Source organism: Calliopsis andreniformis, chromosome 9, assembly GCF_051401765.1.
Source record: "Calliopsis andreniformis isolate RMS-2024a chromosome 9, iyCalAndr_principal, whole genome shotgun sequence".
Taxonomy (NCBI): Eukaryota; Metazoa; Arthropoda; class Insecta; order Hymenoptera; family Andrenidae; genus Calliopsis; species Calliopsis andreniformis.
Window position 1 is genome coordinate 10,029,296 of NC_135070.1, and position 23,982 is coordinate 10,053,277.

General features: G+C 41.2%; 3 protein-coding genes across 3 annotated transcripts in view; 2 read left to right on the top strand and 1 right to left on the bottom strand.

The window, feature by feature from the left end:
* The window catches only part of LOC143183247 (headcase protein-like), a 160,513-nt gene that overhangs the window by 63,110 nt on the left and 73,421 nt on the right, over positions 1-23,982 (top strand). The window lies entirely within an intron of this gene.
* Positions 145-23,973, top strand: LOC143184133 (uncharacterized). The gene is made up of 4 exons (XM_076386161.1): positions 145-346; positions 379-628; positions 16,059-16,111; positions 23,869-23,973. Exons 1-3 carry the CDS (start codon positions 145-147, stop codon positions 16,060-16,062), a joined length of 456 nt encoding a protein of 151 aa, XP_076242276.1. The 3' UTR covers positions 16,063-16,111; positions 23,869-23,973.
* Positions 5,091-5,999, bottom strand: LOC143183539 (venom peptide CtAPI-like). The gene is made up of 3 exons (XM_076385093.1): positions 5,884-5,999; positions 5,441-5,586; positions 5,091-5,355 (listed from the first exon to the last, which is right to left on the bottom strand). Exons 1-3 carry the CDS (start codon positions 5,933-5,935, stop codon positions 5,221-5,223), a joined length of 333 nt encoding a protein of 110 aa, XP_076241208.1. The 5' UTR covers positions 5,936-5,999; the 3' UTR covers positions 5,091-5,220.

Sequence of the window (23,982 nt, forward strand, 5' to 3'; positions counted from 1 at the left end):
GAGCTCGATCTATCTCCTCCCGTGGCTCGCGTTCGTATGAACTCCACGGTTGCAACGCAAGACACTTGCCTCGGCTCGTGTGCGTGATCGACGTTCACATTCTCGGTCAGCGCAAGAATAGTGTCGAAGTAGTAAACAGAGTCGATGCCAGACGATAGTGGCCCTAACCTAACCCAAGAAAAACTTGATTACAGAGTTATAGCGCGTCGATACACACCGTCGCGGAACGATCGTGTTTACCCATCGTTATTTGTCTCCGCTTGCTCTCCTCGTGCTGACTCGCGCGATAGTCCTCCTCGAGGTCAGAGTAAACAGGCGACAACAGCCAACGTGAGCCCGAGTACACGTTGGCGTCGTGGAATTGTCTTACGCGTTCAGACGACGGCTCTCACCGCCACGAAACGGCCAATTATTCTACGCGGAAGACTCGTTATCCAATTTGGGTAACGAGGAGAACGATTGAACCGTCCGCCTCCGATTTTAACGAGCTTCTGTCAGCTCGTGCTGCCAGCACGTTTTCTATCTTTAACGCTTCGACGCGTTTAACTTTAAATGTTGCTCGTCCAGCCTGCATTCGCGATATGAGTGTGAATTATTGTAAAACTGATTTGTTGGAAATTGGAGACACGTAAGTGACCGAAATTATAATAATCGCTTGAAAACCTAGAGATAATGTAATGAAACCTTTAAGGTCGTAGATAGTTGTTTAATAGAGTTTAATTTATGTGTATTTTAGCGATAAATACCTGGTAGAATTCAGTTATATCCAAGTCTTTTATTCAAGCTACTCAGAACCCTATTTTGTGAATCGTAAATTGTTCCATAACTCTTTTTTACTGTTCACAGTTAACGCGTTTTAAAATAGAAAATACAAGGCTCAGATCATTGTCATAATTACCGACACATGTAACAGTTACATTAACGTTATCATTGTACAGTGCTGAAACATGAGGCACTTAAAAATGGGGACATAAATCTGAATTAACAATAACATGCAAGGAGTCAAGATAAAATGAAGTAATTACAAGATAATAAAATCCATACCACTGTGAGTCACCAACAATAAGACTCGAACCGGAAGTACACATGACAAACGGATACCCACACAACCAATTACATCTCAATTAAACATCTGTGCGCAAGATGCATCGATATATACACAGATTTAAAAATTTAAAAATATAAAAACAGATAATTTAAGAAAAACGAGAAAGAACTTGCTTATTCGCCAGCGCGATGCGTCGATAAGCAATCTCGCCATAAATCCCACATCCAAAAAAGACCCAGTGTTTGTTAACGAGACAAGCGACACGTGTCGCGTGTTCCAGTGGCTAACGCATCACGCACGCGGTCTCGTATGCACGCTTTTCCCGGGCGAGGATCGCGCGTGCCGGAAGCCCGCGCATTGGACGAGGAGGAACGAAAGAGCGAGCGAACGGTGTCGGTGGTGCAGTAAACTCGTGCTGTCGGATAAATATACGGTATTATGTAAGTTGTTTGCGAGCCAGCCAAGGGAACGCGATAGAGGAGAGGCGCCGCTTCGCGCGAGCAACTCGCTCGCTCGTTCTTCGTATCTTAGCTGGCTTCCCGCGCGCAGATTGCGTAATAAATCAACGACGGGACGAGGAATCCGATGACGGCCGATTTTTCCGCCAGCGACCGCAAGGAAATTCGAAAACAACTCTGGACGATGAATAATGCGTGGTTCTGTCGGTCGATGGAAAACCGTGCTGCTCTTGTTCGACGGTTCTGTGTCGTGTACACGCGATCACGTTACGTAACTCTCGAATTGATCTTCCTGATCTCTCGAGGGATTCCAGCGTCTCTTTTCTGGGAGAAGGCTGCTCGATCGCGGAATAGCCCCATCCAAAACGGATCTAATGATCGCATGCGTTTTTGGTCTTGCCCCATTGCGACGAAGACTTTATTGCGTAATCGCTGCACACGGCGAACCGATCGCCGCTGACGTAACGCCGGGATGACTTTTTATTGAACGGAGCCGGGTATTCGATGAGAAATCAAGCACGGCGATTAGAAACTGGTCTTTGGAATCGATTAAGCTGCGTGCATAATTTTCACGTGTTCTTGTCTTTAATGGATTGTTACTTATCGCGTACGTGGGTGATTAGCGGGTCAGCTGGAGCAGGGACAGGATTGTGCAATCAATGGTTGTAGATTGATCGCTGGTCTGAGAATCTGGTAGGTGGTGGTGGTATCGTTGAGGCGATTCTACGGACAGAAATAAATCGGTAAATGTAGACTCGCGGCGGGCACTTGGCTTTTCTTCGAACGAACGCATAGTTTCAGTAGAAAGGGAACGTTCGTCGCCAGACGATGCCCCAAGGATATGTCGCGCCGCTCACGTGAGCGCAGTCTTTAGAACGCTTCAGACTAATGCAATTGATGTATCTGAATCTTGTTTTTTTGCACGTGTATTCCTTTTTTTTTTACTATCCATGTTCTCAGGAATTCGACAATAAAGTGTCGAAATATCCATAAAATTCCTACGAGCATGTAACTTGACTCATTCGCGAGGCATGTGTTTTCTAGCCACCGTGGATGAGATGTGTTAAGAAACTTTCTGAGATATTGAGACACTGTGGTATGGAAGTGACTGAATAAACGCTTAAAAAGAGACTAACCATTAAATTATCGTTATGGTAGCCTTCAAGGGGATCTTAATTCTCAAACTAAATTAAAGTCATTCACGATTGTCTATTCTAAGGGTAAAAAATGAATAGAAAATTAGAACCTCCAAATGCAAAGGACTATTCCCAACGAATAGAAACCTAGCCTGGAAACGATAATCCACGTTGCCTCATTTTTCCCATGATATCCTCATGATTGTTACCATTCTCTGACAAGCTCTAAAAAAGAACATGTCAATCCCCATAGCTCCCGATGCACCCATCAATGAAGATTAATTTTCCATCGCTACCTGGCCTCTTTTTCACCAAGCATAAACCGTCACGCAAGTAACTCGTCAAATTTCCTCTTCGAAATACAGAATCCTAGGGACGGGTGGCCTGGCTAATCGTCGCTTCACACAATCACCCCTCGTGATCCTGGGGCCTGGCATTTCATCGTATTGTCGCTGGACAAAAGAAGGGCGTGCACGCGTACTTAGGCCTGTGCACAATCCTCTCGTGTACCTTGCCTCCGTTTTCGCTGAGATCTTGGGTCGCCACAGTTACGATCTTGATCGGCTTCGACAGCTGCTAATACGGCACGATGAATTCGACGCGAGTAGGGAAGGGATGAGGAGCAGCTACCCTTCTAGAGGGTGAGCCTCGACGACGTTGGAACTACCGCTTGATTGCGTACGAATGCGTCGCGATTTCGGGACAGAAGCAGGGGAGGGGCGGGAGAGCGTCTGTCGTTTTGGGGAAGAAACGAGGAGAAAAGGAGAAAACGGCGCGTGTGACGGGCAGGAAAGTGGTGGGAACACAGGGCCTTATACCCTGGACGAAATCGACAGGCTCAAAGGAAGAGGGGCTGGATTTCCTCGTTTGAAGGGCGTGCGACGTGAGCTTTCAGGCAGTTTCTCGCTCGTGCAGGTCACGTCGATTGCGCGAGCGAGCGAATACGTCAGCACGAGCGATGGCCACGCTGATTTAACCCCTCCTTCACTTCTGTGGGGAGGTTTCGGGGCATCTCATAAATACGATAGGGAACGTGGCTTTTCGGGGATACCCGACTGGACCGAAGCTATACGTGTTTCCTTTTTCGTTATATTCCATTGGGTGGGACCTGCAGGATTTCTCGTGGAGCTTGTATACTTATTGACCCTTGAAATCTTTTTTCTGGTGAACAAATTGTTTCTTTGGCTGCGGGGTGACGCGGTGGTGGCCTGTGTTCGGCCTTCCTTATGCCTCTTTACGAGGGTGGGACTATCCTTGGGGTTTGTAACAGGATATTATGGACCTTTGATAGGTGGACAACATGGGATTGCAAATTTGCAAAGACAGTAGAATATAAGAATTTTTTATCTTCTGATGTTAGTACTTAGAACTTACGTCTGTTCATTATATCTGTGGCTGCAAGGCAAAACAACCTGTCACATTTTCAAAAAATTCGAGTGAAGATTTTAATTGAGATCTAAAATATAGATTTTATATTCGTAGAGAAAAAAAAGACATTAAAAGAATTTTTCTACTTAAAAATAAGGATTCAAGAAAACACATAACCATAAGATAGTACTAAAGTTGGAAACTAAACGTCTATATCTCGAAAATAATAACATGTGACTTAAGACATTTTGACTTACAACCACAGATATAATATAACGAGTTTCTCCATTATAAATTATCTTCTGTGAGAAATCATATTAAAATTTTTTATTTTACCAAGAAGCAAGAAAAATTAGTTTCTTAAATTATGCGCCAATTTGACGGTAAACTCCACACGAAAGTGAATTTTTCCCTGTTCATGTGTGCAATTAGTCTCCCCACCAAGTCTTTGTCACGTTTTACAATATGGAAGCTATTCTGGTTTGACACGTTCCATAGTATGCATTCTATACAATATCCACGTTCTTGAATTCCAAGAACTTCTTTTGAGGAAAACTACCTACTATTGGAAATACTTACCACACAGATGGCTGTGGTTTTTTATACATCATCTGTGTTAGAATGCAATAAACGACGGATGATCAGTTGGGGCGCATAAATTGGTGGACTAGTGATGAAACAACCACAATTCACGTAAGCAGAGGATGAAGGCACATACTCAGTCGCGATAGGTTGTACGAAACAGTCGAACAGAGTGGCGTTTGATCAGACTTGAAGATTGTAGTGAAAGAAAAATTTGGAAGTTTAAGAATTCTTTATAAGTGTGATAACTGAGAAACGCGACCTTTTGAAGGGATCATAATAAAAGATTGAATAGGTGAGTACTCAGAGAAACTTTTTCTACATCATTAGACAACTTACTTAATGTGTAAAATTTCATTAGTATGTCTAACTGGGTTTCCATAAACTAAATCTCACATCTAGTAAATTTCTAATTTCTTACAATTTCAAGATTTTATTTTTGTTTCATAACCGTAGAAATTTAACGGTATCAGGGGTGTAAATAATATAGACACTTACTCATATTTATATTCTAATTGTATTCCGGTATAATGTGACAGTAACTATCACAGTTACAAATTTATCATATTTAATAGCTGTGTTTAGAGAGAATATTTTGTTAAATTCCCTTATATTATCCCTTGAATTCCTATGGAAGTACCTGTGGGGACGTTTGTCCTTTTGGTTCCGACCAACATTGTAAACGGCTGACACATTTTCCTTTGTTGTTTCTGACTTTGCCGTCTTGACAACGACAACCGCCCGTGAATTTGGCGGTGCATTGCTAAATTAAATTTAATTGGTAATGTTGAAATAAAAATTTCAGTGTACCATGTAGCCAGTATTTAACGAATGTTTTAACTACTTACAATAGCTGGGCAGAGTTCTCGTATTGGGCATGGGTTTCTGCAAGATGGTTCACAAAGTTGTCCACAAATATTCCATTTTTCATTAGACGGGCAAGAAATGGTAGAGTTTGGTGTCTGTGGTTTCAGCTCAAGTTCGTCTTGAGCAGCTACACATATTTATGAACATTAGTTTCTGTTTTTCAAATTTGAAAGATCGAGGGAATATAAAATAGTTCATAATAGAGTTAATTTTTGACATTCTGACTACCATCTAACTCACATGGATAAACAGCTTCTTCACAAGAAGACAACTCTTTAAACCTTCAATTGGTTATTAAAATTTGGGGAAAATAGAATTTAAGTAGCAGAACATCTGATTATTAAAAAATAGAAAGCAGAATTAGATTGTAACTTCAGAAGTATAGAGGTTGCTTTTTTAAATAGAAAACGAACTAAAAACTTACAAACTGCTGCCACCACAGCCAAAAGTGCGAGAATGATAGTGTATCGTGCCATGGTGCTGTTCTCTTTTCAAGCTCACTTTACTTAACTCAAGAAGTCCATGCTGCTCCACTTTTTATACCAAATGTGTTTGAATATAAATTATGGCCATGCGATAAACATATTTTTTTTACTGTTGATAACGTATTTCATGCACTACTGTATCTGTCTTTTAGCAAATATCATTCGTTAAAATATTTTACAAACAAATAACCCTGGTGATAAGAAAGCTATCTCAAGAACAAACTTGTTTGAAACTTTTGCTATTGTAAAATTGCAGTTAATTATGCATACACGCGCTTTACAGTTAACGTCAATTCTCTTGTCTACTGATATACTCATTTGTGCCATTTGTCGATAATTGATAACTATACGATGCATGTGAAACCATAGATATATATGCTGTCTACCTTCATACGCTAAAATACTAACTTTTATTCCTTCGTAACCGGTTATTATACATCATTCGAAAAAATTGCCGTGCCAAAGTTTCTATTACAACAGAATCGTGAAAGGTGTTAAACGTCTTTGCCTATTCTTCTTTTTCGTTGAAGAAGAAACGGCTTGACAGGGTTCTTCCTTTGCATCGTTGGTGCCTGTAGCCAGCTGGTTCGTCAATGTTCTTCCTGGGCAGTTGCTACAATGGAGCACGTGCCAATGCGAACAATACTCTTCTTTTGAACCCTCCTTGAATTCACTGGATGTACATACACTCCCTCTGCGTGTATACGTGGCTTCGTGTAACCATGTTTTCAAAGACCTCTTATGGGGCATCGATGCTCTTCGAGAACAGGATTTGTTGCAAGCTGAACGAACATTGATGGAATTTGTGTCTGACTGTAACAGGATTTTAACAAGTAGTGAACCCCCAGATGGTTTCTTGTGAACCTTATGACGCAACGGAGTGTATTTATTTCTTCTTGCACAGGTATCGATGACATATTTATTTTAGATTATGGGAAGGTATACGTATGATTTGGTTTATAGAGAAATCTAAGTAGAATGTGCTAGCATCAATGTTTATTTTACTATTGCGTCAAATTGACGCATATCCGTAGAGATAGATATACCACACAGAGATTTTCAAAATTAGGTTTTGGATAAAATGAATTTGGATATATATTTGTCTCGTTGAATGGACGAAAACCAGTATAAGTACCAGAAAGAAAATGTGAACCGTACTTACGTAATTTTCCTCCTAAAATTTGAAATGCGTCAAAATGACGCGCTGATAGCTTCGCATAACTAAAATTTCCTTAAACTATCATACGCTATCCTTAGTCACTCATTATACAACAAATGCACATTATATAACACAACAAAGACAAAGAATCATCCATTAGAACACTCATAATTACAGTATCACAGAAGATACTGCTAAATTGCCGTAGCATTAACGAATTAGCATGAAGCCTTGCGTAGAACAGCAGGGGGTTAAGGAGCCAGTAATGTTCCATCAGTACCAACATTAAGAATGTTATAAAGGAGACACTCTGGCGATGTGGCGCATCAGTTTCGTTCCAGCGAAACAAAGGGGTGGGCGAGTAAGGGAAGGGGGTGCATTATGACCGATGAAATACCGTATTAAGGGTCCCCAACAGGCTCCACCCTAGAAACAGACGCACCTGCCACTCGTTCGTCCTCAATCCGGGACCTTTTTCGACCCCCCTCCCCGAATGCCATGGGGAGAATGGGATTGTTTCTCCCCGTATTCTCTCTTATTTTCTTCCCGTTTCTCGTTCCATTCCGCGCCACGGTCTTCGTCGACGCAACGATGCCTCGGTCACGAATTTCATCTCTCGGGAGAATAGACAAGCGTACCCGATAGCCGCTTATTGGATCCACCAGGAGAGGAGGCATTTCCCTCTTTCGCCAACAGAAGGGACGATTCTTCGTTAAGGAGATTACGCGGATGGACCTCGATATTTGAAGAACGATTATTATTTCACGAGAATGTATCGGGGATAGCGTTCGGGGAGATCTCGAGCCCTCCATATCTCTGGGAATTGATGCCAGTGTCTCTTTGTGAGCAGGCACAGGCAATTTCAAGGATTATCCCACTGCAGGGGAGATTTCAATTTTTCCATGAAATTCAGATGTTCGTTAATATAATCGAGCTTCTCAATTAGGATTTCAACTGATAATGGTACAGGATTCTCGCTTCAGTTCAGCTCTAGACTCTGAAGCACGATTCGTTTCAGATTACGTCAGCTTAGGTTGATTTCGAGGAAACGCCTATCACTTACACCGCCAGATAGTAACCTACTCAAGCCTCGTCAATCTCCGAAAATAGGTTAGCACGGTAGAGAAGTTGCGAAAAGTTCCAGGGAAACGATTGAAATGGTATCCTACCATCTCGAAACGATCCGAAGTAGTGGCAGAGGGAGGAGGGGAACATCTGAGGACACGATGGCATTCGATTAATAGGAAAGTTTTCCCTGGAAGTCGAGCCACCCGTAAGGTCTATAAAAGAAGAAAAGAAGGATCGTAGCTGATCGGGTGACGTCGATTGAGAAGGGAAATCTCGCGTTGCCCTCGGTAGAGTTCCCTCCTCGTCGGAAGTTCCTCCAGTGAACCGTGTCCTCTTGCCTCCCAAACCGTTTTATCCTTGACGTTTGTTCTCCGCCCCGAAGTTTCGTCGTAGTTTCTCTATCGTTCCTCTGTCGTTTTGGCTGTCTTGCCCCGACGGGGATACAGCGCGTTGTCATACCACCGAAACGGCGACTGATTGTTCCAGATACGCGCCGCGCTTGCACGCTCGAATAATGCGCGGGTGAACAAAGCAGCACGATGCCCGGCGGAATAGCTAGCTCATTATTAACGCCCAGCCGAAGTATTGTCTCTGCCCCCTTTGACGCGTCTCGGCTTTGTCGCGTTACGCGCGAAAACGCTCGGGGAAAACCGCGTTCTCCGCCTCCAGACGGCGATAACTCCACGTATTCTTCGTGATAACACGGATGGACGCCGCCATGGGTGCCTTGCTGTTGTTGGGAGCCTTTCTCGGTAACTGTCAAGGTGGATTCCTGTTCCGAGGAGAAAGATTATACCACTGTAATTTCTTGTTTAATGATGATGGAATGTGGGTATCGATTGATTCTTGCCTTGTGCAACGTTGATCATAGCTGCGTTGTTATTTTCAATGCGGAGTGCTCATGAAAGTATAAACACACCTTTTCAGGGCTGAATTGGGAGCGTAGAATCGTGAAATGGATACAAATATTCGTTTCTGAATTACAGGTTGTGCTTTATTTCAACTCTCTTTGAAGAATTGTTTATGTTTGTATTTTAATATTAGCTCAGTTCGTGCTTGTAACTCTGGAACGAAATGAAACAGGCAGATTGTTGAAACGAATTTTCTCGCTGCTTCGATGCCTCTGATTAATTCACAACGTTCTACGTACGCGAAACCTACGTTTTTGTAATGAACAAAAAAACCAGTTACCCTCAATTTTTAATTTTAATCTTCACAATGGTTCTTCAAAAGGAAATTTTCAATCGACTGTAAACGAATTCGAATTCGTCGGTCCCCGCGAGCCATCGAAATGGTTTCCAATTTAAAAGCCGTTCCGTCGATTTTCGAAACGAGCGTTCCCTCCCCCAGCAAGGTTAACTCGCTTTTGCCGCTTCACGCGCGACCGAACGAGATAAATCGATCGACCGGGTCGTCGAATTGTTGCCCAGCCGCGGGGGCGAATTCAAAAATAAAACTAAAATAGAATGAGCAGGGAAAGAACTGTTTTCGCCCAACGATTCCTTGTTATTGACGACGCGGTCGCGTTAGGAAACGCGCGCACGAATTTAATGTAGCATGACAGAAATATTGCGGGGGACGGTCTTTGTGGCGAGCCGACTGTGCCACGAAAACTTTCTTTTTCTCCTCTTGGCCTTTTTTCGCGCGCGGCCCTTTTCGCTTTCCAGCCCGTTAACCATAACTCGCGGGAGGGGCTCGTGGCTCGCTTTGGCACAAAAACACGCGATTTAAATAACAATTTAATATCGACGTTGGAGGGCCGTTCTTGCAAGATATCTTTGACGTTTCTGCCTTCCATCGCGGAAGAGAATTATAGCCGAAGTTACCGAGATTCGCGGGCAAAAAACGTCTCTGTACGAACGTACCAGGTCGTTCGAGTTCCTCGGCGAGTGCTCGGGGAAAGAATAATAGCCTTCCATCGACGATACTTCCCGTCGAGGAAGAAACCTTTATCGAACCCATCGGATCTTCTCGAACACACCAGTTACCTTCTTATTCCGCCGAGATAATCCGAACGGGAGCTCAATTTTCTCTTAACGATCGCGTCGAAAACGCTGAGGGAAGCAGCCTCGCGAATCTACATTCCGTTCGCTGCATCCGAATCTCTTTCTTTTCGCCGAGTCATGCAGAAGAGGGCGGAAACGTCCCCCGAAGGGCTCCTCCACAACGGGTCGCGAAAAAAGTCCGTGTTCTAGGAACGTGAAGCACCATCGTCCCGAAGTGTCCTCGTCTTGCGGATTTATCGTGCCCCGTGTGCAGGAAACCGTCGATATCGTGATCTCGCTGCGCTGGAACATCCTCTGTGCAATTTCAGAAGTTTCGTTCCTTTTCTTCGCGAAAGGGTAGTTTTTGCTTCAAACCACTTACATTCAAGTATCTTGATTTATATAAATACAAACTTGACATCAAGCTACTTGAATGCAAAATTATAGTACTTCAGGTAAATGCCCCAGTCGCTGGCCATGCCTGGTAGTAATGGACAGTAATGCTAATTTTATTTAATTTCAAGCTTAGATTTCGTAATTAAAAGTCTCGAGATATTATCTGTACATTTTTCGAACATTTAACATTTTAAACGACCGAGTACTGGGACATTTACTTTACCACCTCGCTAAAATTTCAGAGGGAGATGCTCTTGAATTCGCAAGGGTCTGAAAGTTGATAAGGGGCAAACTGTGAGGTTACAAATTTTTCTAAGGTCGTGACCTTTTTTTTCCGGAGACGAGAAGCGAGGAGCAGGATTTTCATTGGTGGCGTGTGAACCCGACCAACGGCCTGTGTACGCGCTCCCGTTTTTGCGCGGCGAAGAGGAAACGGAGGGGAGGGGGAGAGGAAAGTTGCTGGGAAAAGAACGAAGGGGGGCCTTTTAATGCCTCCCAGCGAAATTCGCAAAACGCCCGAGCAGCAGCTGCTCCTGACGTGTCCCTGCTTCTCACCACTCATTTTCTCGTCTCTTTCTTCCCTCTTCTCGGTTCTTTTCACCTTGCCCTTGGTACCTCATTTCCGTGACTCCGAGATCCCGCACTTCCTGAGTCCTTGCTGTGTCCATGGGGTTATTTTCTCAGAAAGGAGACAGCACTGGCGCAAAATAAATATTCTCTGAACCGGAAATCGACCCACCCCTTCTGGCGATCGCTGGCGGAGAATACACCTTTTGTATTTGGACACAGATGACGTCTAAGATTTCGTGAAAGTGTATTGAAAATTTCTTGAAAACATGCAACATTGATTTACTGAAATTAAAAAAAATTGTGGAAGTAGACTATTATAGTCGGTAAAAATTGATAAATGTGAAATTTACTGTTCTAAGTAGCTTGGTATATTGGCGAAGAAGGTTTAAAAATGATTTAAAATGAGAAAGTAGGATAATTTATCTATACTTTCAGTAGTTCTCTGTTCGAAGTGCTCTCTCAACCTTTTTATTTTTTCTTTGTGAAAAAAAATAAAACACGCTCCTCTGAAATAATTATATGATGATACCTGCTTGTTTAGGTATAGTTAGTAAATGTACTTATTAGATATACATACATACTTAGATGTATATCTAAATTGCTGGTTCCATTTAAAAATGTAAAAGTTTCGATCCCTACTTACCACAGAAATTATATGTTCAGGTAATATCGATTTAGTCTTCCTCGAAAACGGAGGCGTGGCAGGGTTTTAGAAACGGTGTCAGCGATTAAGGTTTGGTGTCGGTTTTTAGAGGTAGGTGTGGGCTGTCACGTCGATTCCAAACGAGGGTCGACATTTTACGCGTACCTCTCGGACCGGTTTAATAATTAACTGTTACACAATCCAATAATTCGGGAACAGTAGACCCACGTCGCCTGAATTAATCCTGTTGTTCTGCCAGTAGCTATTCCACCTAAAGCACCTTTCGTTCAAAAATGCCTGTTCGATGTGAATATAAGATCGAAGTAAAAATTCTTCTCACGATACGTCTAGAATTACGGCGAAAGTCATACTTCATCTATTAAGGGAGTTATGTCACTTCTGCGTAAATCTTCTCTCCTATAGTGCCCGTTTTATTGAACCGTAACAGCGAAGGGTTAATCCGGTTCACTTGCCTTCTAAGAGGCAAGAATTCTGCCACCTTGGCCCCCGAACAGGTGTATCTCGTAAAAGAGAGATAGAAAGGGATCGTCGAAGCTCTCTGACCCCTCGGCAACCTTCACCCGTGCACAATGGAGGTCAGACGGCAAAGGAGATCGCGTCGACGCCGTGATATCGGCCTCTGTCGAAACACCCTTTCACTGCTTGGGGCCAACTCAGCTGGGTTTAATTCTTTTGTGTCGCGTTTTGAAATTCGGAATTAGAGAGACGCCCTTGACGTGACATGCGATTTTATCGATTTCTTTTCAGTCTCTGATAAAAGGCACATCGTTGTGTTTTATAGAAACTATGGCAATGATAGAACTACAGTTTTGTGTACAAATCATCCTTCTTTATTTTCGATACTTCATAATAAGAAATATTTTATAATAGACATTTATGTATGCTGTGCACAAGATGACAGTAGATTGTTAGAATTTATAATTGTGCACACTTCTCATTCATTTATTTTAACAATCTGTTGGCGATACGCACGAATCGGTCTCGTTTCGAACAAAACCGAAAGAGCATCTACAGCCGAGTGTCACGGGTGGTAAACATATCTGAAATCGATTGGATGAGACTATGAAAATTGGGATAGGTGTTTGCCAAGATACGAATGTGCTCGGTTATAATTACGCGGTTTTTGACTCTACATATTCGTAAGTTGAAACAAATACAAAAACTTCAATAGTTTCGAAAATTCAACACAGATGAGCACTTCTATAGAACGAATTGCGATTATTTTAAACACTTACTTGGCTGAAGCAGTTTCGAGTCCATGGTTCTAAATCCTCGCAAGATGGTTCGCAGATTGTTCCGCACGACGATAGCGTTTCATTTTTTGAACAGATGCTTTTGGTTGTGGTGGAAGATGATGTGGTGGAGGAGGAGGAACTCTGACTCACTTTAATAACATTTAGATATGTTTAATTATACTCAACGATTTAAGATTTTATAGTTAACACTTTTAAATTAGATATGTACTAGAAACTGATATTTGTATTACACAAACTGTGAGAAGGTGTGAAATTTTCTGTCTATTCAATTAGTACTCTTTCGTTAAAGAGTCAATAAATATAATTCGTTATAGAACATAAAATTTTGTTAACCACTTGAGATAGTTAAATCGCATGGTTTAGAGTCTAGACTATTTAAAGAAAACTTACAAATAGGAGGAAGCATCATGGCATAAAACACAATAACGGTTGCTATGATATATTGAGACATCTTCGTTTCTTCAATGCTGGTTGCTTTCTTGTAGCTTCGAATTCACTTTCAGTTATAACTTTCAAGCTTTCGACGCCTTCGCCTTTTATAGGTACGTTTTTGTCATGTAAATCTTATATTTGATGATGTTATTTGTGCTTTCTGCTGCGATAATTGAATCTCGAGGGTTTTTGCGAGTACTGTTTTTCGTAATCATCGTTAATTTATACGTACACAGAGGTAATAAAGTTGTTTATTACACTGGCTATTACGTTTTCAATGTTGTTACAAGACTCAGGTATGATACGAACGTACACAGAGTGGAATAATTTTTTCTGTTTTTATTACTGTCATATCTTAACATATTTTTCTCCAGGTTACAAGATAACATTATTCGATTTAGGCAAGCTTATTTTGCATTGTCTTTCTTTCAGAATTTATATGCTATCGCATATTTAAAAGTGGATACGAAGTATATGGTTGCGCAAGAATAGAAGAATAGAAGAATTTTTTAAACGGTGAAAAAATAAGAATGAGTCATAAATAACACATGTCTGTATTTCTTCATAAATGTAACAAGAATTACATTTTACAATAGAATCCATTATCATTACATAAGGGACTATATTCAAGTCAAAGAAGAAAAGTAGTTACACAGAAGTAGAAAACTCCTCATGATTTCTTTCGACATCCTGAAGTTCGATGCACCTTCCGTTTTTATTTCTAACCCAAATTTGGTTTATATCGGCAGCTATGCAACGTTAAAGTAATTCTGCTGCACAATACTCATTGCAAGATATGTTAAGTAATAGTTTCCAAACAAGGTCCTCTAAGTCTTAAATAAAACCAAAGTATGAGGTAACCTTTTTTAATGCTATATAAATGCTAATATTTTTTAAATACCCTGTTATTGCGGAGTGCCATTATTCAAACAATAAACATATTATGCAAGAGTGACAAGAGTAAGGAGCAAAGAATTTTATCTCAAATTAAACCCCTTGCATAATTAGACTCTCTTTTTACTCTACACTTCATGATAATGACTCCAGCTGGCAGACAAAGCAATTCGTGTCAACTTTCTCATCATTTCCCTTCTGAACGTACACCAAAGCTATGCACATACTTTCATCACACAAATCCATCGAGAGATCAATAAAAGAAGCCTCTCATAAACCTCATAATGTCAACCCACTGCCAATCGTTCCTGCGCGTAATAACGTGTCCAGAGAAAACAGTGGATTCCATCTCCCTGACGTCGAATCCCAAATCTCGTCGCGTTCAACGCGGGAAGTATATTGCGTGTGGAGTACTCACAGGGGAAAAAGTGGGAAACGGCGCGCGTGATGTATAACTATCGTTAATAGTAATAGTAAAACGGGCGAGTTACAGGCTGCGCGTGTCCTGGAACCCTGGAGAAAAGAAAAAGACCCTGCGTCCAGCGTTGATTTACTTTTCACGGTTGACCAGCTCCCTGGAATAAAGCGTTTCCTCCGTTCGGCCGATGGGCGTCGATGGCGCGTGAACGATATCGGCATAACGCCTGTTCAGAATCGAGAATCGAGGCACGCGACGATCGATGGCGCGTAGAAATTTACATTGGCGAATTAACGCCGCGTTTCGGTTGCTCGTTCTCGCAGCAACGGAGCGCCTTTATCAGCGGTGTCCCTGCGCAAAGAAACGCGGCAGGAAGGTAATTGGCAATTTCGATCCATTTGTCAGAACGAATGGCAGCTCTCTCTCGCCTTGTTCGACCGCGTCTCGTCGAGCTGCTCGCGATTGGACGGGACAAACGTGGCCCATAAATCGCGCGCGAAATTCCTCGCCTCTGCAGGAAGGCGGTCGGATGCTAAATTTAAATACGCGTTCTTGCGCGTGCTCGACGAACGCGCGAATTGGAGGCGTAATAAAACTAGAAAGATTTCGTTCGATAATGCATGCTACAGTAGGAATTCAGCTGCCCAATGGTATCTTTATGATACGAAACTAACTAGGAGTTAATCTTGATTATACATACTTAGAGTTCAAATGAGAGTTAGGATTGTTAGGAATCTGATCGCAGCGTTCATTGCAGAAATAGTTTCATCCGTACTATCTCGATGAAATTCCGAGGAGTGATGTTGATTAAATTGAATCAGATAGGGAAGTGGGAGAAGTGGTTTGAAGTGACCAATTGACTTTTTTTTTTTTTTACAAATGCGGTATCAGTGCCTCTTCACACGCCTGATAAACTCGAGGTAACCGAAGGTAGATAACTTATCTTGTTTTCTCTAATCGACCAACACGCCTGTGACCTTATATGCTGCGATATTATGTCAGAGATTAAAAGAATGGGCAAATGTGTAAATATCGGCGAATGTAATGCTGTTGCATAACATCCAATATTTACGGTACATCAGTCAGTGAAATAAACTTAGCCCGCCTGCGATACAGTTCAGCAGAACTCTTTCTGCTTTATTTGCACGCTTCAGATAAAGTCGTACGTTCCACTAATTAACGTTAAGCCTAATTAATTAACCTTTCTCGTTCACAGCTAATGAATTCTCAATGCAGCCAATCTGATCGTTGTTTGTCTTTTTTCTGTTGCAGGTAAATGCACTGGCCATTCTCTCTCACCTGACTCCATAAGACGTACGCGAGAGGTAAACGTAATCCGTTTAAAGAGAACAATGCCTGAAACTTCTGTTTATTGTCTCCGCAACGACGGGAAAGGAATTTTCGTCCCGGTGACTTTTATCGGGGACACCATTCCTGTTCGCCTTAACACCCCGTGGGGAAGGAACCGTGATTTATACGAGCTTGATCGTCCGTCCTAAGCCTCTCTCTCGTTAGAATCGATTGCGCGCGAGGGTGGACGACCACTCGGTCCCTGGTCACGTCCCCCTGGAATTAGGTCGTCTCGACGTTTCGATCAGATTCCTGGAAACAATTCGGTTGGCGCGACGGTGTCGGACTTTTATCTTCAAGTTTCTTCAACAAATTCAATACCAATCGCTTCGACGCCTTTTTTTTATCGGAAACGTTTGCAAAGGTCGAGCACTTTTTTTTCGATTATATTTGCTTTTCAGGGACTTCGAGTATCATTATTGCAGCAGATTTTCAGAATCTCAGAGTTTCTACAGTGTCAGTAACTTGTTTGCCCGTGATTTAGTGTTTTTGGAGTGTCAGGATCACAGTCTTATAATTTTGGAGCTTTCATTATCTCGAGGTTTGGGAGCATCAGTCTCTCATGGGTTCAGAGTCACAGAGTTTTAAAGTATTACAATTCTATAGTTCTAGAATCCCAAAGTGTTAGGGAATTGAGTCAGGAAGTCCGAATTTCTAGCTTCCAAGTCCCAAGTTATCATTTTAGTTATCTGGGTTTCAGAATCCGTGGGATCACAACATTAACACTTTTAGTCTTAACTAGTCTCAAGTCTTGAACTAGTATAGCCAAGACACAGTATTTGGACTAACCCAATTGTTAATATTTGCTTTGAGCAATATCCATGGATTACTTACAAAACCTAATAAAGTGAAAATTTGTGAGTCTTGTTATACGATATATTATCGATAGGTATAGTAAAATTACAATGCCAGGATGTGGGTTAATTATTTTATACCAAGGATACACAGTGATCATACAATATTACAACAGTATTGCCTCGTTACAAATCTAGAGTTCGAGAGACAGAGCAAAATTGTATGATAAGCTGGTTACTATTCGTCCTGCTTCTGTTTTTAGCCACGATAGTAGTCCTACTTCACTCTATCCTTTGCTCACGTGTGAATGTCCTTCTCTACGATACGGCTGTTAAAAAAAACTTGTTAACATGCTTTTTCTACCTCACAAAAGGTCGCCAAGCAGAAAATTGAGAACACGCTTTTTCTACCTCGTTTTGTTTACTCAGCTGCCTGAAATCTAGTCGCGTGGATGCTTTCAATTAAAAAACGCGAGTTAGCTCGCGTTTGTCAGAGTTCCGAGAAATTCTCTTCAAGCTTAGACCATTGATCAGTTTTTGTTTACTCACAGTCAATGAGATTAGTCACATGAACGCTTCCAATCGTTTTTTTTTTTTTTTTTTTTAATTCCCATGTTTTTTCTCGTAGTTGTCAGCAAAAATGCACCCACTCACAAGTTCCGAGAAACGCTTCGAGGCTCCATTTTAAACGTATATGTATTGTGTATACGTATTGCCAGTCAAACAGAACAGAGACAATTTGCATTTGCTAATACATACTACAGTATTACTTCAATACGAGTCCACAGGTCAGGTGGAACACGATGAACTTACATTATCGTAAGCTGTCTTGTCTTTGTGTAAGAAAATGAAACAGAAAGAAACGATGAGTAAATGAGTAAAATGAATGAAAGTGAATGAAATCAACAGATGTTTCATTCATATTGGCAATATTAGTAAGAAAACTAGAAACGTAAATGTTGCAGAGTGAGATAAAAATTTGAAAGTACCCTAATAATTGATCTCCCTTTACAAAACTAGTGAGAATGTCTTTGTAGATGCAGAACTTGCGTCGAAGTAATACTTCACACTATTGACACTATACTACTCGGAGATCGAGGTCTAAAAATATCAGACTCGAAGCTCATTAGGTTGCTATTATCACAAGCTCTCGGGTATCAACTTGCTAATTCATTCTTCGAAATGATACCCTGCAGTGATTTCCAAAAGCGCAGTACCTTCGCTAAAGCACGCGTCATCCACGCGCAAAAGACAACTGGTAGCCTTCAATTTCATACTCCAATCGAGGCAAGAATCGGCTCGTTAGGCTGACGCACGTCGAAGAAACGATAATAATGCACAAAGCGTTCTGCCATCGCATGCATCGTCTTCTTAACGATGCCTCTTCTCGACGCACGAACGCGAATCAACGATTTATTATCCCTACCGCGGAGGATCAATAGCAACGTGTATTCCCACGTTGAGGCTGAAATCTATCCATTGCGCGTATTCGCCCGTTGTCTCTGTCTCCATCGTTCCCGCGTGCAAGCTGTAAGTCTTGATTTCCAGTCGGCTGTAAAGAACGTTCGATGCATACGACGGCGTGCAGCGATTGCAGGAGACAGCGGCAACGACCGACTTCAAGGTAGCAAAGCCAGTCAGTCGACGGCTTATGTAAGCTGTTTGGAGGTCTGCCTTGCGCTCGTGGACGACGCGCAGAGCCCGAAGACCAGCCATACAGAGGCTCGCCATCACGCTCCCTTCGACTATGCACTTATTGTTTCAGAACTGGTTCAATCGTAAGAGGCGTAAAAATTTTCTGTCTTTTTGCGAAAGACATTAAATGGCTTTAAAATACGCAAAATTGAATGCAGTTCGGTTCCTTAAACTCCATTCACGTTTATGGGGTACTAAAATTGTAATCAAATATTGAGTATTGGTTATTCTACTAAAGTGGTATAAAAGAACAGTATAAAACTGCGGTCTAGTCATATTATTATAGAACGTAAGACGCATGGATTTCATCGTAAACTACTCACTCATTTTTTAAAAAATAATTCTTTTTAAATTATCTACTTTCATGTTCGTACAGTCTTATTTCTCTCAGCTCAGAAACTCGATTCCACAGTTTCATGATTGCACCATCTAACAAATAATAGCGAATGTTGTTGGACTTGCATGACGTCTCCAAAACAGGATTGTGTTTTATATTACGTTCCACGTTATTGCTATTCCCCGTCTTTCGCAGACGCGTCTTTCATTTCATACAGAAAAATGAACGAAACTGTCGGAGAAGTATATAAAGATTGACGAGATGCAAATTCCGCGCGGCATTTGGAAGCTGTCTGTCCTGTCCCACGGTTTGCTACGGCTTCCTCTGTGGCTGGAGTCTTCGTTTCAAAAGCATATAAATTGTTGTGTCGTCTCCATCGAAGAGGCGCGTGAAATTCGTTGAAATATTCCTATTCGCGAAGTGCACTTTTGGGTACGGAATGGTAATACGAGTAGGCGGCTATTTTGCATACTTGACTTCAGCTTTCGTGTTCGGTCCGCGACGGATGTTGCCACAATGGAAACCCCATGTGCGTGTGTGTATTCCGGTTCTGCTGCATTGTTGATCGATATCGAACACCATGGAACCCTGGCAAACTTGTTTCCCTGCTCGCACGCTGGGTTGCATTCCAAATTATGTTTACTGCCAATTAGAAGTGCAGAAATCTGCGGGGCAACTCTCTGGATGTAAATGTAGCTTTCAAGTTCCCGTTGCCTTCGAACTTCTGATGCTCAACGAAAGCAGTTTTAGTAGACGTTTAAGTTCGCGAATCTTGGAATAAATACAAATACTCTGAAACTTCCTACTTCAGCTCGTTAAAAAGTTTAGTTATAGCTTGCTTAATTTTGTAAAACTTGGAAATTCTAACTCGTATCGTTGCACGATTTATATTACGAATGAATGTATTAGTGAACTGAATGCTATGCACTGTAGTTTGCAAATAATATTTATTACTAACAGGTTTTATCTCGAATGATTTTTAGGTGGACAGTGTTCAAATAATTTTTGCATCGTTACTTTGGACATTTTTCGAGTTTGACACACTGCTTTTTGTCGTTTCTCACGAAATTTTCTTTGCATCTGCAAGCGGATTTTAGAGGGTTGCATACCTATAATTGGTTAAATTGGTTCATATAGTTGAAATGAGTATTGAGAAGTGTTTAAAAATATAATGGGAGGTTTGTAGTGCTTACAAGCTCGGGGCAAGTTTTCTCGTTTGGTACTGGTACTTTGCAAGTTGGTTCGCATCTTTTTCCACACCAGGACATCTCTTCGTTCGAGTGACACTTCTTTTTTCCTGAACCGCCAGTATTTGCAGCAACTTCAACAGAAATTATATTATTTGCAATCAACTTCTACTAGTAGAATCTCATCACTTTTGATACTAGAAGAAACTTTGTCAAAGTACTCACGAGCAGCGACCATCGCAGTGAGAAGTAGCATGGAAATGAGGTATCGATGCATGGTAAATGTTTCGATGCGATACCTTCGAATTTACTTTCGTGTCTAATATTTAGTATCTGAATAGGCCTGAATTATATACCTCAACATTTCATGCTTAATTGCTTCTCTGTATATATTTAATTTTTCGAGATAACGTTATTGTTTGCTTTTCTGTTCGAAAATTAATGCGAAAGCTGTATAAATATTTTATAGAAATTAGCATACTCAGCTAATAGTACGTGTTTAATTTACTCGATAGGAAAGAAATGGGACTCGTCGATTTATCGATAAATATTCGGAACATCTGGATAACTCCAATTGAAATCATTAAGACTTATAGCCTTAAATTTGAACTGTATTTTATTGATGATGCATTCGATTTACAGATTCACAAAATAACACTATATTTGAGAATAATTATATAAAATTCAAACTTTGAAAAGAACCCACTACGACAGATTTATCAGTGCTTGCACTTTATTACATCCATGCACTTTCCTTTTTCAGTTCTAACAAAACCAGGCTTGCATCTACAGTCGTACAGTTCCTTCGAGCATTTCTGAAATATTCATATCATTAATATTGGAAATAGTGTATGTTTCAAGAGCTTTTAACGAGTTATTTGCAAAACCTACAAAATCTGGGCAAACTGTCCAGCCTGGTTGAAAAATGCTACAAGTCGGTTCACAGTTTTTGCCACACCACGACCATACCTCGTTTTGAGGACATTTCTTTGTACTGGCAGCGACTACAATTTCAATGTTACTAATTATTATAGATACTTGTTAAAAATTTTAAACGATTTTTCAAATCATAGAATTAAGTTAAAGCAATTTTAAGAATAGGTAATATTTAGAAATCTTAAGCAAAATTTAACAAGCAATTTACAATCATGTATCCTACTAAAATGAGTATTTTATTTTCTCTTTTTTTATCTTGAAAATGAATGAAAACTTACAGACAGCAACTGTCCCTGCAACAAGTAACGCAAGAAGGATAATGTATCGTGTCATTATAGATTCTCGATTGACTTTAATGTGCGATGCTCATCAAAATCAGCGGTAATTTTATACTTGCCGTATTTATGCAAATTATACCCGTAAACGGGTTTATTTTTGTTAGAATGATGACATAGTTGAACATTCAGCAGAAGCAATTATTTATTCACAGATGATTAATGGAAAGGCTGTGCAAATAGGTCGTAAGGAACTGCCTTATGCGTTGCTGGTCGTAATATTGCAAGCGCGGTTACAGTGTTATGTTTCAGTCATATCTTTAACTCGGTATTTGATACAGTGATACAGGTGTTCGAAAAAATTCGAAAGCGAAAGTGAACGTGATCTAAATCTATTTTAGTTGATACTTTCTCTGTTCATATTCCTTCATATGTAATGCCGTAATACTCATATTGTATTCGTTTTATAGATCTGTTAAGATCTTAAAGTGCTTCTAGAATAGAAACACATTTGAAGAACGATTGCTACAGCAACTTCGAACATTTTATTAGTCGTTGAGGGAGCAATGTAACTATCGAAGTTTTAATAAGATCTTCAGAAACAGCTTTCCACTAAAATGAAATCTTGCAGAAGAGGGAAGCGCAGATAAGTCGAGGAAGTTCCTTGAAGCGTGGAAAATTCATGTATCGGTTGTTCGTTAAGGTAGGCTACTGATTTATCGTTAATTGACCAGCTCCTTTAATTGAGCGGTTCAATCGGTGATCCCCCTCGGTCTCGTTTAAGACCGAGGCGTGTGTCTTCATTTGCGTCTTCCTCGTCGTTAAACACTTTCCAACAGGCTCGCCGCGAACTTTCGATCAAATGTCGTCGAACTTTCCCCCAGTTTAGGAAGCTCAAAGAACTTCTGGCCCCGCTCCGGACATTTAAATGCAAATACACTTTTTACTTATATTTATATGCAAATGCGGTTGTTCCCTGGGCGGATGGGAGAGTTAGTGTGGCGTGGTGCGAATGAAAACGACGCGTTTGAGAAACGAAAGAAGAAGGGTCGTCGATACGTTGCAATTATCATCTCGTGAATCGAGCGTCGTGAATCTTTAGGGAAGAGGACAGTGAGAGAGATAAAATGAAGTAAAAAAAGAATAATATGGTGGGACTTTGATTAAAAAAAACCCTCCTGGTGGCAAATTTATTTACTTTCGTTACACTACAGATCATAGTACAATCACTCAATGTTCTACTATACTCTTACTCTTATTACACCAAATAAGAACCTAATCCAGAATAAAAAAAATACTACGACCAATTAGGACTCAGTTAATCGAGATTCTACTGTAATTATATTTTTACACTCATAACTACGAATCCAGGAAAATTCTTCCAAATTTATTTTACATCTTCAGTTTGTCTCTCGACACGAGAACGATCAAGATCACGTAACCCTCGAGAAGCTCGGCAGGTATCTGTGATCACGGAACGATTGGAAATCGCAGCCGCAGCGAGAGGGATATTTAAAATGTAGATGCACTCATTTAAATACCTCCAGCCGTGCTGCGATTTAATCGTCCTCGTTTCTTCGGCCCTTCGCGTGTCTCCGCGCTTCTTTTTCTCTCTCCCTCTGTCCGCCATTATCCCGACGAGGGTTCTTCTTTCGCCAAAGTGGAGAGAGAGGAGGAGCCGATCTCTGTAATCCGAAAGTTGTCAGCCGCACATCGCGGCTGCCCTAATGGAATTTGAATGTCGTTAGCCGGAGTAACCGGGCGTGAGGAAAGGGACCTTATCCCTATTACCGCGTCATCGTCGTCCTCGACGACCAGGGATTGCACGGTCGCCGCAGGTATCGCCCTTCAGGGCGAGCCTTCATCGAGCTTCGAGTTTATTGGAGCGCGAAAATGTGTCGGGTTCGACGGTCGTTTTCTTTCGTCGCGTTTGCTTCGCCCTTGGTTTGACGTTCGATCTTCCCTGCACCCTCTATTCTCTCGGTTCTTGTTCACCGTGAAGGATCCTCTGATGATCTAGCCTCGAGGAGTCTACTAAATAGATTTCGCTTGCAATTCAATTCTTGGAGTTCGATAGAATTTTTATCTACTTTATTTTTCTTTTGTATTCTGCCTATTAACTTTCGAGGGCTACGTGGGCAAATATAAGGTTGCTGGGGGTGATAGATTGAATTTTAGTGGTGCAGATTGGGTTAAATGAGGAAATGTGGGTTTAAAAATTATTTTCAGGTTTACGCGAAATATCCCTAACTATGTCTGAGGTTGTAAGGCAAAATTATTTAGTGGTAATGTGATTTTATTTTCTAAAAAATGGTCGGCAATAAATATTCCCAATTCCGTTCATTTGTTTCCATTCACCAACGAACACAATTCCAGCTCGATTCCAACCGAGAACTGGCCATTAATGTCGAATCCTTCCTCCCCCATTTGTCCCCTTTCACTCGCTTTCCTCCCTTTTCCAACCGAATTTACGTCACGGTCTAGACTTGGCACGATTTCACCGAGCAGGTTTTATCGACGCGATGGAATGATGATGGGAAGCCAGTATCTATCTGAAGCATACGACGGGTCCCATCAAAGAACGTAGTCGCGTATCGAAACTCGATACTCAAGCTTGTGAAA

Coding starts and splice junctions, on each gene's coding strand:
- LOC143183539 (XM_076385093.1), bottom strand. CDS start 5,935: ATGGCACGATACACTATCATTCTCGCACTTTTGGCTGTGGTGGCAGCA. Junction 5,587..5,883: donor GGCTGTGGTGGCAGCAGTTT/GTAAGTTTTTAG, acceptor AAATATGTGTAG/CTGCTCAAGACGAACTTGAG. Junction 5,356..5,440: donor GAGAACTCTGCCCAGCTATT/GTAAGTAGTTAA, acceptor AATTTAATTTAG/CAATGCACCGCCAAATTCAC.
- LOC143184133 (XM_076386161.1), top strand. CDS start 145: ATGCCAGACGATAGTGGCCCTAACCTAACCCAAGAAAAACTTGATTAC. Junction 347..378: donor CAACGTGAGCCCGAGTACAC/GTTGGCGTCGTG, acceptor TTACGCGTTCAG/ACGACGGCTCTCACCGCCAC.